Source organism: Anopheles maculipalpis, chromosome 3RL (genome assembly GCF_943734695.1).
Source record: "Anopheles maculipalpis chromosome 3RL, idAnoMacuDA_375_x, whole genome shotgun sequence".
NCBI lineage: Eukaryota > Metazoa > Arthropoda > Insecta > Diptera > Culicidae > Anopheles > Anopheles maculipalpis.
Genome location: NC_064872.1, coordinates 17,070,936 through 17,090,278, shown reverse-complemented (window position 1 = coordinate 17,090,278; position 19,343 = coordinate 17,070,936). Strand labels below are relative to the sequence as shown.

The 19,343-nt window shown below is 43.2% G+C and overlaps 1 protein-coding gene across 12 annotated transcripts in view; it reads right to left on the bottom strand.

Annotated features, from left to right (window-relative positions):
• The window catches only part of LOC126563720 (neural-cadherin), a 678,265-nt gene that overhangs the window by 128,313 nt on the left and 530,609 nt on the right, over positions 1-19,343 (bottom strand). For all 12 annotated transcript variants that reach the window (XM_050220379.1, XM_050220372.1, XM_050220367.1 and 9 more), the window contains exon 10: positions 8,982-9,171. In XM_050220379.1, the coding sequence (XP_050076336.1) occupies positions 8,982-9,171 (190 nt within the window). The remainder of the gene's footprint in view (positions 1-8,981; positions 9,172-19,343) is intronic.

Genomic DNA, 19,343 nt, shown 5'->3' with positions numbered 1-19,343 from the left:
ACGGTAAGCAACACGAAGCACAGTGCTTGCGCTAGCCAATTTATCGTATAATTTTGTCCTTTATTATAATAAAAGATCGTTTTGCTGGCAAAAATGGCCAATCATTTTTAATGCCATTATCTTAGCTCACTGGCGCACTGCTGGTTGAAGCCTTCGCTTGCAAAGTCTCACGTAATGGAGAGACTGGCTAAGAAGGTTGCTTTATTTGTCTTTCCGATGATTTAGTTGCTTTTTTAAAACGCATTTACCTTCCGCCATCGAGTCAGTCATCTTTATCATGATGCACTTGTTACATCAGAAAAAGGCGTTAATGTAGCGCCTGAACACCTTTGAACGCCTTGATAAAGGTTAAAAACTACACTAACACTATATTGTATTCAAGTCCTTTGTTCCACAACACACTGTCATTGTCTGGGAAGAATTCAGCTGTATTGAATCGGATTAAGACACCTTTCATTCGTTGCAGGATATTTTTTTTTGCCTGACAAAGAGTATTTCAATAATCCTGCCGAAAAGACAATTTAGTGCCAGGGGCGGCACCACCCCGTAAGCCGCTTAACTATGCCACATAATTATTCTCGCAGCAATATCCTTCTGTTCATTACACGCAAAGGTGCCCGGTGCGCAACGAAACGTACCAAAGGAAGGCAAAAAATGGTACGGAAAAAAATGAAGCACCAAAAGAAAAATACGTAGTCCACCCCTGGCGAAACAAGAAGAGCTCATTAGCTACATTCTGCGCTACTGGTTACACGATTCCCAATTAGAGCTATCCTGTGGTACTGACACAATTCTTATTCAGTGCTTACAAATGCAAAACGTGGCTTCATTGGAGTCCGCCGGCACCGCAACCCGGTGACGATAAATGGGAGCTTAAATTTTGTTTAAAATTTCTCTTCCATTGTTCACCGTTACATGCAAGTTCAAGGCACGTCCAGGGAACCGTATCTAGCGTTTGTGTCATTTTATTTATTCTCGCTTGCGAAACCATGCCCCCAAACGTCGCCTCGGAGGACGGTTTCCGGGCCACAAAAATTAACACTTTCGGTCGTGTGAGACTGCATCAAAGAAATTTCTTTCCATTGTGCCCCAAATGTGTATCAAATCCCCACGTTTGATACCCAACACTCCATACGGCTGGTCTACTTTGCTTTGCCGTATACCTCACAGAGAAGAATCCCATATTATCGCGGCAACATCATCATCCTCATCAACGCCTAGCTGCTCTAGTGGCATGCCACACTCTCACTCAACTGTGCACCGTTTGTATGCTGCCAGTCCGTTTGTCCTATCTACACCAACTATTTCTCTCACAAGCTCTCTCTCTCTCTCTCTCTCTCTCTCTCTCTCTCTCTTTCTCTCTCTCTCTCTCTCTCACTCTCTCTGTCTCACTCCAAAGGTATGTTTAGTGCTCTACAGCTTTCCATTTCCCGTCCAAAGCTGTGGAGATAAATAGATTATAGCTTCCGGAATATCTATGTCGCCCGATTTCGTATTAATTTATGAAAATGTAATTTATATGCAAATTTTACGCCCCTCCTCCCTTCCGAGTCAACCGCCCTACCTCTCCGTTGCGAGTCGTGACAAAAGTGCATTCAATGGATTATTATTAGATTGCATTAGATGGAAACGAGACAGATACGGCTGGATCGGATACACTGGCTGGCCCGCTCGCTCGTGCTGATGCATATTGTACTCGCTGCTGCTGCTCAATGATGTGCTGTTCCTACTGTACGTACAATCGTTATACATGCAGCAGGGCGTTAAGATGGGTGCGTGTCTCACTGGAAGGTTGCCACAACACACCACCGCACACACCCAGCGGAACCACAATAAGCAGAGATCGTGGTTCACCTCCAATTCTCACGCGTCGGTTGGTAAAGATAATCCACTTGGCGACAACCCATTGATGAGGCTAGGCTTATGGTTGGTTCCGGTAGGGTTTCAAATCATCAGCCAGCTAATTCCACCAAGGGTTTGCATCTATGGTGCGATGTGTGCGACTGTGCTCAGGGTTTGGTGGGTGGGAAAAATAAAAATACTACAAATCTGTTCAGTATAATACGCTCGGTGTTGAGCTTAATGATTCTGGGAAATGTACAATGGGACCAGAAAGAGAAACAAATCATTGGAACTCCGAGTCGAACCCCAAACATTGTTGACTGAAGGAGTGAAGCAAAGTCCACTCTGTCCAAAAATTACAATTTTGTATTAACCATTCGTGCGCATTGAACCTTAAGTAATTTAGATTTCTCCCTTGTTGGTTACGTACATATCCTGTGGTACACAAGCATCTACTGGCTACTTTTCCGAAGTTCACCCGATACGTAGCTGCCGATTATAGTGGGAGCAAAAATTACTTTTGTCGCGTTGGCATGGCGTCCTACTGCAATGGAGGAGAGCATTTTCCATCAACGTACCGAAGGAATGCTACCAACCACAACCGTCCTCCCGGAACGTTCCTCAACACTTTGATGGAAAGATAAAGTACTTCTCATCATGATAATCACCGTGCACCACCTTCAGCAGCCGAGAAGCTGCCCACGGTAGTGTGCCACCGTTGCAAAGGTACGGAGTGGAATATTTTCCCTGAGCTGACTAACCCGTCTGTGATCCACCGGAGAAATGCGCTGGTAATGGATCTTTGTTTCCCGCTCGTGCTACGTGACCCGAGGGGAGGAGGTTGGACCCGAGTAAGATTGGAAACTGTAACATCACCCAACCGCAGGTGTTCATAATTTGCTGCTTCATTCATCAAGGCACTGGGTGTAAGTATGCAACGTATGCACTGGACCGAGGTTTGTGATGCAGTGGAGGTTAATGGATCACCCCTTCACCGCTGGTTAGTGCAGTGACATTTACGGTTGCAGTGCTGTGCCTTGATTTTTTGTCATTTCGAAGGGAATGTGTCATACATTTCACAGGTATGTAAGGTTTCAAAGCTATATTGGCAGATGCATCTGTTAAAGCAGGCCTTTGGCGACTTAAGCAAGAAAAACGGACGATTTTAACCACTTTATGTCTAAAATTTAAACAACTAAACATCTGCTAAGCTAGATAGAAATACTCATTGCCAATTTATATGGAAATCTAATAGCTTTTTAACCGTCAAGCATCAAAGCACTTACGTCAAAAATAGCAGAAGCAATACCGATGCCAATGGTAGTATTTAATAGCTAATTCGATTCATCAGATGAGCATCAACTTCCAAATATTTACAGCGATACATCTGAATCATGAATAATCCCTTCGACTTGTAAACGTAAGGTTTCTTACTTCAACATTTGAATGCTCTTTGCTATAATTTAACAATCAACTAATGAAACCTCAGCAGCTTACTCCAGGGGTTAGAAAATAGATAACAATTCATCTTCATCGTATTGTTTTCTATACTGCCCTACCTACCAACTTCACTGCTGCCCAGCTGCAATAAACAACTGGAAATTATTTTTCCTACATGTTTCCCAGCACACGTTGCGCCAGAAAACAAAAACGCTCCTTGCTGTGTGGCATGTTTTAGCGAAAGGGGCGAAAAAAAAACAAACACCCGGTACTACCATTGTTTTGTCACTTTATATGCTTCTTGAGGGTAACATTCGTACTGTCATATGTTCGGTACGTAGATATATCGCTTCTATTTCAGTGCCATTTTGTTTGCACCATCCATATGCGACCACCATCCCCACCTTCCAAATTTGCCTGTGAATGTCGCGTTGCGGTGAACAGATTTTTATGTTTTGTACCACAACATGTGTGTCCCCTTATGACATCTCCTCACCGACACCCACACTTTAAAACTCTATTCCAGGGTCACCGACGGGTTTTTTTCTTTCTCTTTTCCGTTTGCATTGAAGCAAACAGCACCGTTTTTTGGATGCAAGCTCGTTCGCCTCTCGACACACGGTGAAAGAAAAAGAAAGGACCGGGAACGAGACGAGGCGAGGCAAAAAGTTTTACCAGTCAACATACTGAAACGACATCCCGCGCAATACAACACACCAGCAAAGGGGGGGGTTTTCGCTTTTCCACTGCTAATGGAGTAACTTTTCATAGAATACCACAAATCAATTTTGTAAAATTACCCCCCAGCGACATCAACATCGACCGCAAATATTTGCCTACGCCGGCTTTTAGCTGTGCAGCACTTTGCAAAACAACAGTCGTACACGAGGATGCGCCACTTGCCCTCCACAGGACATACCGAGCGTGCCATACGCGATGTTACAGCAGCACACACGCGAGCGGGCGGCGAAATGAACTTTAAAATTACCGTAAGAAAGGCGACATCCCATCCAAAACCCACCTCTACACGGCGTGGCTAATCAAAAGTTAATCACAACGTCGCACAACGGGCGCCAAATTCATGGAACACTGCTTTGGTTAATTTATTTTAACCCGGCCCTTTAACTCGGTCGAATCGAGCCCGCGTACTGCAAATAAAAACGCAAATTCAATACCATTTGCAGCAACAGTTTCACAGCGGTGCGCCCATCGCAAAAGCAGCTGAGCGAGAACGCACGATTTGTTTATTAATCGCAAACGGATTTAATGCTACATTAATCTTTACACTCTCCGGGACTTCTCTAATGAGTTGCGACCGCAAATGTCACTCCTCCCTATTCTCGCGAACTCTCAACCTAGTAGGGCCCCCCCTCTCCCCTCCATCCCGAACTCTACGCCCCAATAAGCACAAACGCTATCTTTCGTTTCAAACGGTGCGCAATGTCTCCATTTTTCATCCACAAGAGGCAATATGATTTCGTACTCGCTTGATTGGTTCCTTTATCCGCGATACGATCGGTTTCCCTTCTTCCCATTTTTTTTTTTTGTTTTGATTCCGCTCAGCGAGAAGTTTTTCCGCCTAAAATCATTTTCAGCCGAGCGTGCGTTTCTTATTATGATTGTGTGTTGGCACTTTGCGCCAACCCAATCACTTCCGCCAAAATGGATGGTGCGAGAAGGGCATGATCAGCAGAACTGCTTCCTAACTGTTAGCTCACTTTTGGCACGAGCGCGTGTGCCGTTTTACTTTGTTTGTTTTGTTGCCCCCTTTTTTTATTTAGCTTTCTTCCAAAACGCACCAAACATAAATCTGTTTCACGCTTGTGAAATCATTTTAATAAATTATTCCCCAAAAAATAATACACAGCGTAAATGCATATTTATAGCGCAAAAGTTTCGTAATTAATATTCAATTTATTTCCCAAACCGCAAAACACGCACACGCGATGGGCAACAGTGTCGGTCGGCAATGGCGGCACACATTTACTGTTCGGCAACCGCAAATTGGCAAGCGAATATCGAAGAAGCTTATGCGCTTTTCACTGGAGGATAGAAAAAAAACGGGCCGCAACACATTATTCGCTAGAACGGTGGTGGTTTTGTATTGCGTTCAATTCGGAATCCAATGTTCTGCTCAACAAGCACTGCTCGTTTAACGCAAACTCTTTGCTAAGCGTTGAAACGTATTGAAACATTTGGTTCAAATCATTTACTTCCGGCTGCCTAACACACGCACCAGCGACAGCAGAACGTAATGAGCATCGTATTGTTTCATTCAATATTCTTCACTTTCAACGCGGCTTAGCAATGATTTTTGATCTCGCGGTTCGATGTTTATCAAACGAATTGGTCTTCCAATTCAGACACTGAAAACGCTGAGAAATTGTTATTAAAACAAACTAATTATCTTATCTGCAAGGCAACTCATAGAAAAAAAAAGTGCCGCAAATATAAAATGAAGGCGAGAATAGAGAACGACGAATAGAAAAAAAGCAAATCGAAATGAAAATATCGCTTCATTTAAGCTGCAAGTGCTGCACAGCTGTACCGACCGAAAGTCGGGCGCAAAGTTAGGACGAAAAAAAAATTCGACCGTCTGTCTGCAGCAAAATTTAAGCAAACGACACCCGTTATAGCTTGCCCGTGCTACATATCTGCAGCCCTAATTAAAAGTTTCCTGCAACAAATCCATGCCCGCGCTACAGATGGAACCGATATTTCTGTAGCTGCTGAAGACGAAAAGTGCTGGCAACAAGAAGAAAAAGAGAGAAGGAAAAACGACGAACGGAAGAACTTTTTCCATGCACCAACCTTCCTTCCCCCTCATAAGCTGCTTCTACTACTACTACTACGGACGCCCCAAACTCTCCGATCGCATCAATTTCGAGCGAAAGAAAATCGAGAACAGGAGAAACACAACTTGAATCGTTCATACTTCGCACGAATTAAACACGTCTTTATCGAAGAACTTTTCACTCCTCTTTTTTTGTTTGTTGGTGATGGTCTGACTGGTCATGAATTGCTCTCGCTTAACCACGGCAAATCAACTTCAGCGGAAACGATCATTCTTCGGTCGGTCGGGAGAAGCGGATCAAAAAACCTGGGAGTGGGCGAAACAAACTCCAAAGATCTTGACACTATTTTCACCCGTAGCGCTAAGTGTACTTCAGTCTGCTCGTAGTGCCCAGGGATGGACGAAAATCGCCACGAGAAGATTAGCAAGACGGGTAGAAATGATTTTCGTACGATATGAAGCAGAAAGCTTCTCGGAACCTTTCGATCACACGTTCGGTGAAATCAGCTTTTTCCTTCTTTTTTTGACGAAAAGCAATGTTAGTGTGCCGGAACAACTATCGCGTAGGTACCAGTTTATGGTTCAAGCGTGGGTAAGTTGTTCAAGAAAAGCACTAGAACCGATATTCAGTTCTGTTAGTTAAAAAAAAAGCAAGTGTAGCCTATCGAGCCAAAACTAAACCGATGGAAGGAACGACCACCAAAAATAGACTCTATTCCCCGTGCTGTTTGTTTGCTCGAAGGAGAGGGAACGAAAAAAGTTGCTCCACTCAACTCTTCAGCTCGTGATTCGATGCCCAAAGCGAACAAAAATTCGCAGGATACTCATTGATTTTTTTCTTCCCCTTCCGTTGGTCCTACCACAAACTACGGTAAATTGAGAATGCCCGAGAGCCCGAGAGCGATGCCCGCAAAACGCTCGGGAGGATATTTGTTGGAAGTTGTTTTTTCTTTCTTCTAAGGACAGAAAATTCAGCTCAGTAGATAGTTGGGAGGACGAATTCCAAACAAAAACTACTTCTAACATGCACCCGAAAGTGCAATTCTAACTCTTCGTCGTTCGCCGAGCACTACACCTCGATCGCAGCATCCACTCACAAGCGGCACAATGACGACATCCGTCCAATCTGCCACATCCGGTTCTTTAAACATCTTCCGCAAGTGCTCTACACCATCCGCATTCTTCGCAACGATCGTAAAAGCAGAAAATAGGCCTTGAAACTCATTCTAGCGCACATTCGAAAGCCAGAGTCCGCGAATCCCATTATGGATGTGGGGGGATCCGAAAAATTTTCAACTAGGCACGTTCCGACCATTGCGTTTACTCTATTTTTTAGGTTTGCTCTTTTTTGTTGAATATAGTTGGTAGAAGAAAAACAATAAAAAAAATACCAAATTTTTCGCTTAGTCCCAAATAAATTCATTTTTGGCTTTACGCGAAAAAAATCGTTGCACGCAGCACAAATCTTCAACGAGCGATTGACCAACACAAATACATCCCAGTTACAGCTAGGTTTACGTTTTTTTTTTCAGAGGAAAAAGAATTAAGAATAAAAAGCGACTATTGTAAATTCACACCAATTTTCAAATGGCATCGCATAAACCTACTTCACTTTGTTAGCATTACCCTTGAAAATGGTATCATCGAGGAAGGTAACAGCAGTACGGTTTCCGTATTGAGTTTAGGTCGGCGAAAGCCAACCAACAACAGGCAAGACTAAAAAAAAAATAAAGCCAATCTCCTCCCCAAACAATGAGCAAATGCGCGAAAACGAGAAAAATCTGTAACATAAAGCAACCTCTCCCAGCGCCTAACACTTTCCAAGCTACCGATCTTCTTTTGCTCTAACTTACTGCGTTCCACCACGCAGGCGAGAGAACAAGATCTCTAGCCAAAAGGGATAAAATCACCTTTATCTCTTTGCCTCGTACGCCATGGCACTGCTGCTGCGAGCAACGAAAGTGGGGAAAGCGACCGAAAAGTTAATTTATTCAAATTCAAAGTTTTGACTTGCCGTTTTTCATCTTAGCGCACGAATAGGCCCCAGGCCGGCGAGGGCCGGTATGGCGCTAAACTTTTCCAACCAGCTCACATTTCTTTAACCTTCGCGGACCGTTCCGAAATGTGATAACGACGATCAACCTCCCGGAACGCACACGTTTTCCCGTACAAGTTCAGATGCCATTTTCATTCATAACGCACAGTTTTGCAGAAGAAACTTTTAGCGTGGATGTTTTCTGCGCAAGGAGCAATTTTTCTTTTATATATTTTTTCTTCTGTCGAGTAGAGAGCGATGAGTGGATGAGCGATTATGATAGGTGGGCGATAATTCGCGTACCAGCTGATACTGGATCGATGCTAAGGCGAAAATGATCGCATTCGATAATGATGGCCGGCGGGAGGCTGGGGAAATAATTACGTGCTGATTGGAATGTTGCCGTTCAGCATATTAGTTACGCTTTACTTTAACCGAGAAGTTATTAGCCATTTTTCCCGATTTAAATAGCACTGAAGTGAAGTTTTTTTTTTACATATTAAATACCACAAAGTGTTAAGAGCGTTCTACTACGCTTCTAAAAGCACCATTTTCATCGGGCTTGCTGATTGAATTGCTTCCTGGAAGCAAAAAGATGCAGAACACTGTCCAATAATCACAGTTCCGGAAACGTTTTTAACGAGAAACTGATAATGGTGCTCCGCTATGGTAACAAGGAAACTGCTGAAGTTTAACGAAGCGTTGCGTCGCGTTATGCTACCCTAATAAGCCGACGCTTAAGGACACACATTGATCGTACATATTTAATTAGTTTTTGGAATTATTATCGCTAGCTAGTGAGCCAATTTATGTCGAACATCATGAGGAGTTATGATTTGATATAGAGAAATGGCAATTTGGTTCACTTACCTCAACACGAACGGTTAAGTTGTACTCTTTGATCGTTTCAAAGTCCAGCGGATGGTTCACCTTGATGTCGGCCCACGTATCACCATTGTCCGGTCTTTGCTGCAGATAGAACGTGTGCAGCTTGTTCGTTTGTGCGGTCGAGCCCGGCATAAGCCGATAGAACACCGTCGGATTACCCTCGATTCCCGAGCTGTGTACGGTGGCGTTAGGTGTACAACAAAGTTGGTGATAATGAAATTTAAGAAAAGAATATATTAAAAAGTCGTTCACCCTTTATCGCTGCCTGTTACGAAACAACACTACTTAAAGATAGAGTCTACCATTACAAGTTAGTATTGTTAAAATAAAACAGAACGAAAAAAACCAAACGCAACGCAAGAAAAAAAGTACATCTTGCCGTAAATAAAAATCAAACATACAACTAACACGTAAAGAGAACCCCCACGGGGGGTGGTTTCATTGGTTTGTTTTTTTTTATCTCTGACTCTTCCCCAGCTAAGCTTCGCAGAATCAAAAACATCCTTTCAACCAGCCCCCGTGTCGTTGTGTACGGATCCTTCCAGGAAATAGATCTTTTCTGATTTTTGAGTCACCGGTTCCAATTAGCGAAGGTACCATTAAAATAAGGACGAACCCTCTTCGTCAACAGGGTGCGCGAGCCAGCTCGTGAACCGGGTTTGTGTTTCGTTTTTCGGAAACACGGGTGTACGGTTTCTGTGCTTCGCGAAATCCGTGCCGGAGTGACAAGAATTAAAGGAAAAAAGCGTACTTTTCTATTTTCTCCATTTCATCATACACTTCTGGACAAAAAAAAAAAGAAGAGAAAGTCGAACACAACTAAGACAGTGCTTCGACAGGGCACATGGTTGATGAATGTCCTGCAAAACACTGGATCCCGTAATCCCGTGCTCACGAACAAAAATAAACCTCGATGTAGAAGAAAAAACCCTTTCTCTGCACGAAGAGATGAATTAGAAGCAACAAAAGGATAGTAGTGGTTACTGCATAAATTGGTAACAGACCGCAAAAGTGTGCTTTACGGATGAAATATTACACCTTGTATAATAGGAATTTACTTTAAAAAAAAAGAGCACTACAAGTAAAAAAGACAAATATTTAACAAAATGTTGTAACCGACACAAAATTCAAAAAGTTTCGTCGCTAAGCTCGAGTAAACAGAGTTCTTTTACAGCATAAATAAAACTACATAAAAACCCCAACATAAATCAGCTCGACCAAATCTTTAACCTTTTGCTTAAGCTAAAGCCTGTAAATCAAATATGTGATGATAAGCGCTCCTGCATGATGGAAAAATGCTTCCACTAAAGTAATGCTGCTGCTGTGTGCTGTCTCTCGGTAGAAAAATTTCTTCGCACAATCTGTGCACGGCCATCGTTATAAACCCCCAGCGAAGGATCCTGCCTGCGTGGCGAGTGACAAAAGGTACCGTCTTAAGCTGCCTCTTAAAGATATGGGGCCATAAACGGGCCGCGGCGCTTGTACGCTCGCACAATAAGCCGTTCTTTAGAGGTTGCAAACGAAGAACAAAAAAAGCTCCAAAGGAGCAAAAGAGCTTCCACAAGGCTGCCAAATATATTCACGAAAAAATATACAAAACTTCAAAAAACTGCCACACAGTCAGTCCGGAAGAAACAAGCTTCTTCTGCTTCTTCTGACAAGCTACAAGGAAGGGAGAGACAAAAAAAAATCAAGCGAGCTCCGTAACAGCAGACGGCATGTCTCGCAGATTTACCACGACGCCATGTGACGTGTAAAATGCAAACGAGACGAGTGGTGATGAGAAAAAGCGAACGGCAAAACGGCAAGCCAACAACACAAAACATTGTAGAAATGCTCCCTGCTTTCGTTTTCCCTTTTCATAAATAATAACGATCGGGAACTGGAGTAGAAAAAGAAAAAAAGGCGCCCGAGGACTCAGGATATCAGAAACAAGAACGCAAAGAAGGGCACCCTCTTTGCAGGCGAACAGCTAGCCCAGGGTGTTACGATAAAGAGGGTGAAAAAAAAAGCCTTCCGAAAGACTCTTGTTGTTCTCGTACCGTCAGCCTACATATGTTGCCGCCGGAGATAAAGCCAATCGGCAGGCTTAGACCCAAGATTTACTTACAAACTTTCCATTATGCTCTGTGTTTCTTGGACTCCCCCCACGCGGGTTTTTTTCCGTTTCGTCTTCTCACATGCCGGTGTACACTTTTTAGTTGAAAAAGGGGTTTTTCACTCACAATTTTGTTCCCCTTCAAAAAAAAAAAAAAACTTCTCATTTTGAAATGGGCTACGGGAAAGGAAAACTTCAGCCATCCATGATTGCTCTTGTGCCTCATTTCATGAATGCAATCTCATCCACCCCATAAGGGCAGGGAAACCGTAACGCGTGTTTTCCTACTGATGATTCTTTCATTTTCTTGCTGGCTCACAACATTATACGAACCTTTTGCAGCAGTTCTAAATAAAGTTCTAAAATGTTTGTATGCGCGCCTAGCGATCGAAAAGTTTGGTCAACAAAAGTGTATCCTCCTTTTTTTTAACAAAGATTTTCTTCATTTTGATGAACTATGTAGTCGCGTAGTCTACTGTTCCTTCTGAAGGGTTTTGTGTACAACACAACTCTCCCTTTCTTTAATTCTACAAGACCGAATGTTTAGTAGTCTCTTCCAGGAAACTTCAACCCAGGCCATGTTCCAGGCGATACACATGGGCTTGATGAAAGTGAATGGAAAAGTTCGTTCGCAGTGAGAAGATAAATGAGTAAAAATGAAATCCATGCTACCCGCTTATGAATTATTCAACCGTTGGCGGGGCCGTTAAAGTTGGGGCGCTACCACCGTTTTACAACAACATGTTGATTTCTTATACATTCACAGGTCCCTTCCTTCACTCGGTTGGCTCGAGTGTGTCAAGGATTTGTCCTTGAAAATGTCCTCACACAAATGAAACGGTCGCATTGGATCAATGTACGTGACACTTCCGTGTGCCAGGCAATACGCACGGCCATCATTTAACGATCGGACGATAGTTTGAAACTACTGCGGCAGCAAAAGCGCACGGACTTTGGTTTCGTTGCACAGATGGTTGTTATATCGCAATGATGCGAAAATCATGAACGACTTGTTATCCTTTGTGGAGACTACATTTTTTCTTTTCCTTCGCAGGAGCTAGAGCTTCCGATTGTTCAGCTAGAATTTCTGTGTAAGTATGTACCCAAGTGTGTGTGTGTGTGTGTTTGTCATTGTCGTGGACAAGCATCGGTGAGGGTAATTGAATTTTTAAACTTTTTCCACCCACCCAGACAACCCGGCAAACCGGCAACCCTACAGCACCGGAAAAAATATACATTAATCAAAAGTTATCCCAGCAACACACTGACCCACACGGTCCACCGCCGCCACCACTTGTTGGCACTGAGTCAACGGGGATTAGAGAGCGTCTGTGCCGTGGCAAGAAAGTACGCTGAAAACTTTACCGCCCAGCCACCGAACCACAGACGAGCGTAGCGCGATTTGCTCGGGTGGAAATTTTTGTCCTGAAAATCCTTGAACGGCAAATGACAACAGCAGGAAAAAAAAACGGCGGCTCACAAAATACATTTCTATTGCTCACAAAAGCGTACCACTTGGACGACAAGGGTCAACCGGTGCCGGCTGACACACCGTGCGCGCTGTGTCACACACCCTGGTTCATCGAAACACGAATCGTGGAATGATTATTAATTGTTATTTTGAGCCATGATTTGTTCACGGTGACAGTTTGCTGCCACGCTCAGGGGAAAATTGTTGCATAAAGTACTCATAATTTTGAAGCAACAAAATGTTCAATTTGAGGAGCCTTTTGCGTTACTTCTTCTTCCAGATGAAACCTCTGGACATGGTAAAATATGAACCAGAATGAACCAAGAGGACGAAAATAAATACGAAAGGCGATGGAATCAACCGCGATTCGTAACAAAAAATCCCTCAAAGCCGTCCTTTCTTCGCCCAGCACCAGGGTGTACCGATTCCATTACAAAAGGTCAAAAACTTTTGCAATAAATATCCGATTTATATTTATCTCCTTCGATGGGAAGGAACGATACTGCAGAGAGCGCCTCTGTCGTTTGATCCGTCTCTGAATCTGGCAGCGCCAACGACAAACTTGCAAGGGCAGCTACAGTTGGCCTGTTCCCGTAACGCGCTTCCATCCGGAAAAGAAGTATGTGTGTGTGTGTGTGTCTCTCTTCCTAATTTGTGATATTTAGCTTCGGCCCAAAGCACCTAAAGCTCTCAGAAATTCCCTCGATTCGCGGTGAAATTGAGACGAAGAAAAATGATACCTTCAAACTACTTACCACCGCCGAAGGCGCAACACAAACACATTGTTTAATGGGATCTGATCCATGCTTTCCAGAATTGGATTGCAAGCAAATGTTTGTACCGGTTCGGGATGAACGGAAAAATTGAGGAAATAGTCCTTGAGATCTTCCGACCCTCCCACTTACCAGGGAAGTTCTGTAAATATTTTACTGCTAGCCATAAAACAAAACGCGGCAACACACTACAACCGAAACCCGATTCGGTGGACCCCAATTGTGGACCCCGTCCCCTGCCCGAAACGGAAAGAGAATAACCACATTACCAGGCATCCTTTGTTAGGAAAAGTCTTTCTTTTTTATTGACCTCAGCGTCTCCATTACCCTTGGATGAGATGGGCAGAAACGGGAAATGATCACAATCGAAAAGGCTCACCTTTACCTGGAGTTATGGATTTTCCGGTCAGTTCATATTAACGATCCTAAGGAAAAAAGCATCCCTCCCCAACATCAACACGTAGAGGGAAGCCAAACACATACGAATACACTTGTTGCTTACGAAAATATCTTTCCAACCTGGCCGACTGGTCATAGCTAAAGAGTGAATCTTTTAGGAGACTTTCAGAAATCGACGATCTCTCGGAAGTAAACCCTTACCCATCCCTAAGTAGGGGACTTAATCTCAAGGTAAAAAGAGCCATACACAGTGTAAGGAAATTGGTTCCGGAAGCAAACATTCATCCTTGTGCACGGTTCCACTGTCGCTTCCAGGTATTTTTCCCCACGAACTGTCGGAAACATGAAGCATAACTTCCCATTACTCACGCACAAGTTTTTTTTTGCTTCTTTTTCCTGTATTCGCTGTGATTGTGCGAAACGCGTGTACCCATCATCTTTTGTTACGTGTAATGCATCTTTTTACCTTTCCCCATTTCCCATTGCTTATCGCAGTGGGATGGGATTTCCAAAAAATATTTATACTCACACACACACACCCGCGCGCGCACATACACACACTTCATGAATTATCGTTTACATCCCCTCGTAACTTCCCAATTACTTTGTCCTTTGCCCTCTTTGGCAGGGCAATCTCGGAACATCATTGGTTCGCTCCGTTTTGCTCTCGATTGGGTAGATATGGGAGCTATATTAAAATCCGGCACTGACCATCCTTCCATCCCTTCGCTGACTTTTCAAGGGTAAGGGAATGTACGGCGGTCGTGATAAAAAGAAGATCACACACACACACGCAGGACGCAGATCAGACCGTGCAGCTATTTTATCGGCATGTTTATGACAGCATAAAGTGAATCGCACCATCCAGGAATCAGGGTGTGCGGGGGTTTTGTTGGTTGCTGATTGCTTGTACCGATGCGGATACACGAGAAATCACTAAAAACCGGCACTAAAGTCATGGTGGATTGTTTTGGGGGAAAGAAAAATCCATGTTCCATTCCGATAATCAAACCATACTCAACCAAATGTGTGCATAATTCGCGTTCCCGTTTTCAGATGTCAGATGATGTTTGGGAACGTTTTTGTTGTCTCCGATGCTAAAGCAGTTCTTCTACTATTTTGTCGCTGACGTCAAGCGAGAAAGAGGGTCATCAGTTGTCCTTTTTGGAGCAGTCAAAATGCCGAATCGACAAAGACATCTTTAATGCACGCAAATCTCGAATTGGAATCTCTGATTCGCAATCATTAAACGTGTTATGTCTGATTATGATTGTTTGATGCTGGAGCTGGAGAAACTTAATAAATTCAACATAAGCGTGCGAATCGATGCCCTTTAACTCCGACCATTTAATCATTCCCGTACGTGTTTTCTACGCCCTTCATTTGCTGATACTAAATTTAATCGTCTCTGTTTTCCCATAACTGATATAAAGTTAAAGCAATTTTCAAAACGTTACAAAACGCTTCCACCAATTTGCGCACCGGCAATTTTAGGAAAAAATGAAAGATTTCATTTTCTAATTTCGTTGTACACCAAACACACAGAGAGAGAGAAGGTCACATTCCACGCCATCAATAAATTATGCTTTTACACCTGGAATGCAAAAGAAAAAAAAAACACAACTCCAGGAATTTTTACCATTCACCAGAATGAAGCACACACACAAAAAAAGCTCGTTTATCACAACTCAATTTCACTCCCGCTGCCTTTTCCAATGGGTGGCCCGGTGAACCGGGGATAAAAAAGAAGAAAAACCTGGTAATTGAATGACGTCACAAACATCGATAATCGTCGTTTTTTTTAAATTCCGTTTTTTAACTACATCTCACACGGGTCCTTGGGCTTCACCGAATTGCCACTCGAACGTACCGGAACAGGTGATGTGTTTGTGAAAGACCGGATGCTCGATACACGCTTACGCCCCACGGTATATGCGCTGATAATGAATTTTCATTTTCAATCCCCATCTTCACAATCCCCACCCTGCCCATGGATGAGAAAAAGGACACACACAAAGCATCCGGTGGAGTTTTCTGTTTATTTGTACCCCACACAACCGCACACACACATGCAGTTGGCAGGCTTTTTCTGACAGTGGAGCATATTTGCGAACATTCAAATATAACTCTCTGTGCTTCTAACTTCGCAGAGTTCCTCCTCCCATCGCTAAACCGTCCATATTAAACCAAAGATGGCATGCACTTACCAGGCAGACTCGGTACCACACTCGGTATACATTTTTACATTTTTCGCACTGAATGATATCAAAAAATTGTCCAGCAATGCTGCCACACTAGATGTGCACTAGATATGCCACTCTCACAGTTCCTCTTATCGATGGGCTTTCTCGTTAAGTAGCGTTTTGTTTGCGTTTTATTTTACAGCCGTCACAACTGAGCAGCGGGAATGAGCGCGGGACGAGAACAAGATAAATACAAAAGAACCGGGAATGGGACAAACAGGCGGAACTATCCCTTCCATTGCCAGATATGCCTTGCAAAGACAACATACATCCGCGCACACAGGACGCAAATACCGATTCATTTACATCCCAATCCATCCATGCGGGGGGTGGTGTACATCCATGGACGCTGATGACGATGCAATGGTACGTAGGATATCCTTCACATTCATTTCTCTCTCCCTCACACACACACACCCATACAAGTTCCTCTCGCCGGTAAATGTTCGTTCGGAGGTATGACTTAAGTATCGGGATTCGTGTGAGGGCCTCCGTTACTGTGGTTACACAATGCTTGTTTAGTGGAGGAACGGCAAAACGTAGCTCCCGCACTGTGTCCCAACACACACCGTGACACAAATGAATCCGATGGCTAGCTACGATAAAGAGGCAAAAGCCCCCAAACAGCTGTGGATGAGGTTTATGGATGACTTGTTGCGGAACACAGAAAAAAAAAAACAAAAACAACGTCATGGAAAACCAAAACCCCTTTTTTCACATACTGCACGACAAAGTTTTTTACTGTACTCCCGTCGCTTTCCTCTGCTGCTTCCGGTAGCAGCCAAGGACTCCCCGTTTCCATCGATCAGCTCCGTGTGCTTCCGGGGAAACACAAAACGAAAAAGCGGGAATATGCTCCATTTCACTCAGTGAGCATGAAGTTAGTAGATTACAAGCGGAACGTATGGGAATGTTACCGCTAGAGCATCCCGGCAATTGGACACGGAATGCAGACAGCGAGAGAGTGTGAGAGAAAGTGAATTACATTCGAACTGTGTCGCACATTACACGCGCCCGGTAATGCGTACCATCTTAAACAACATAATTACAGTTTCGCCTAATCTCTCACTAATCCCGGGCTGTGGGTGGGCGCCCCAGGCCGTAGTGCGGTAGCATGCATTAAATCCATTCCGATTCGTGCACGGTACGTCAAGCCCAGCGCACGACCTGGCAATCGCAGACGTGTTCGCACTGAGTCGGAAAAAAAGGGAGGAAAATCACCAAAGTATGCATGATGTAGGGAATTTTCTGTCAATGTATTAGGACAGCTTTAAAGCGAATTGATTTGGGTAGTAGAAGTCCGAGCAATCTGCTTTAAATCAATATATGTATCAGTCTATTGCCTATTGATGATATGCGTAATTTGAAACACATAGTTTTTGATAGAATCATGTTCAATTTGTACTTTTGTAAGCACCAGGTTAGAGGATGGAATAAAAACATTAATAGATTCTCGGAATTTCAGACAAATTAATGCCAAATATCAGAACATATTAAGTTGAAATCGTTATCTCCTGGAAGTATGTTAATCTAGATAATTATGAAAATTTGCAAATTTATCTATTGTAAGTTTCAAACTATTAAACAGATCTTAGTTATTTTCAACTCAAAAATAATAGTAATCATTCAGTATTAGAATGTGTCTATCAAATCTCAAATTTGGAGATTTTTCTGGAGTATAGATCAATGACAAGATCTTTTCTACAAAAATTATAGGAACCTTAGTATTATTTTAAATTTTGTAACAATTTTGACGACCCACTATGAAAGAAATTAGGATTTCACATGTAATTTAAGGGTTTTAAGCATGCATAATTGGGGCAGCTCGGTGGTGTAGGCGACATTGGCGACGTTCTTCGAACGGCAGGACCGGGGTTCAAATCCCATCCGGACCGTCCCGTCCCCCCGTAGCGAGCACTGACTATCCATCTACGTGGTATCGGCAGTCTAGGCAGTCTAGATGGCCGGCTAAGCCATTAAACGGCCGGAAGAAAAAGAAGCATATATAATAAGCCCTGGATTTGAATATTTTACGTTGTTTTTAAGAAGGACTCAATTGCAAAACTTGGTTTCAGAGCAAGCAAATAAATTTGTCCCTCGCATGGCATCCAATATTTGACCCATAAACGTAATTTTAATACACGTTATGTTTGGTTTAGTTCCATCTATATCATACCGCACAACTTCAATAGTCTAGCTTAATACTTGGACTGTTAAATTTTTACTTCTGTGCTTCACCATATCATGCACGTTCACTGTTGCGAACGCGAGAAATAAATATTAATCCTTAATCCGTTGCATTGTGAAATCTAAATTCATCATCACAACGCCGTGTCAAATCAAATCCGCACTCGGATAATTCAAACGGCATAAAAATATTGTAAACTTACTAGAATTAGAAGAATTAGGAGAAGGTACCATCGGCTGTGCTTTCGTCCGCGGTTAAAAACTTCCCTTGGCAAGTCCAGGAAAAAAGGTTCACCCGCTTCGCCTCAGGAAAGCCGGTGACTCGCGTCGTCCCAACGCGTTATCAGCAGACACGCGGATCCACTGGTAGGAACTGACCTGGTCGACCCAGGAATAAACCTGTCCGTCTGATCCATGTAAATCTGGTAACGCCAAGAAACTGCGCGAAAGTTTCGTATTCGATCAGTCCTTCGCGTGATCGGTCCACCCAACGGCGGATGCATTGCGTCCGGTTTTATTCCCGTCAGCAACATTCATACTAACATTTTTGTTGCCTCTGATAGTCATGTCAATAGAGTTTTAAAACTCTTCTTAAAGGCAGCCGGATTCAAAGGATAATATTTTTCAATAATAGTAAATAAAGAAGAACGTGAAATAATCAATATTAAATTATTTTATCCTTTCAAGTAACCAGCTATGTTTCAAGTTTCAAGCGTTGGCAACAGTAATTTTAGAATTTTATTTAACAATGCCACTCATGTATGCTACACCAACCTCTTGAAGGTCCGAAGACAACCCTATAAAATGCTTGTTTAAAACTTTAATTCACCGTCTCGCAAGCGAAACGAATTTCCGCCGCCCTCCCATTTCGCAACCACTGACCATAATCGGTTGCGCAGGATCAAAACCAGACCCCCAAATGAGAATCCGCCCGAATCCCTTATCCTTGTGACCAACGCAAAGGGGGGGGGGGGGGGGGAATCGAAAAAACGACGACAGAAAAGGTGCTGCGTGCTGGTGGAATTACTTGCGATAACAAGACACAAACTAACTGCAAACAAAGCCGAAAAAGAACGAAATAGGGGGAAAAAAAGTGTAGAATCGCTAAACAGGAAAAACTTGCGGGCCACAGAGCGAGTGTCTGCTATTCTGCTTCCTTTTTTTTTTTTTTTG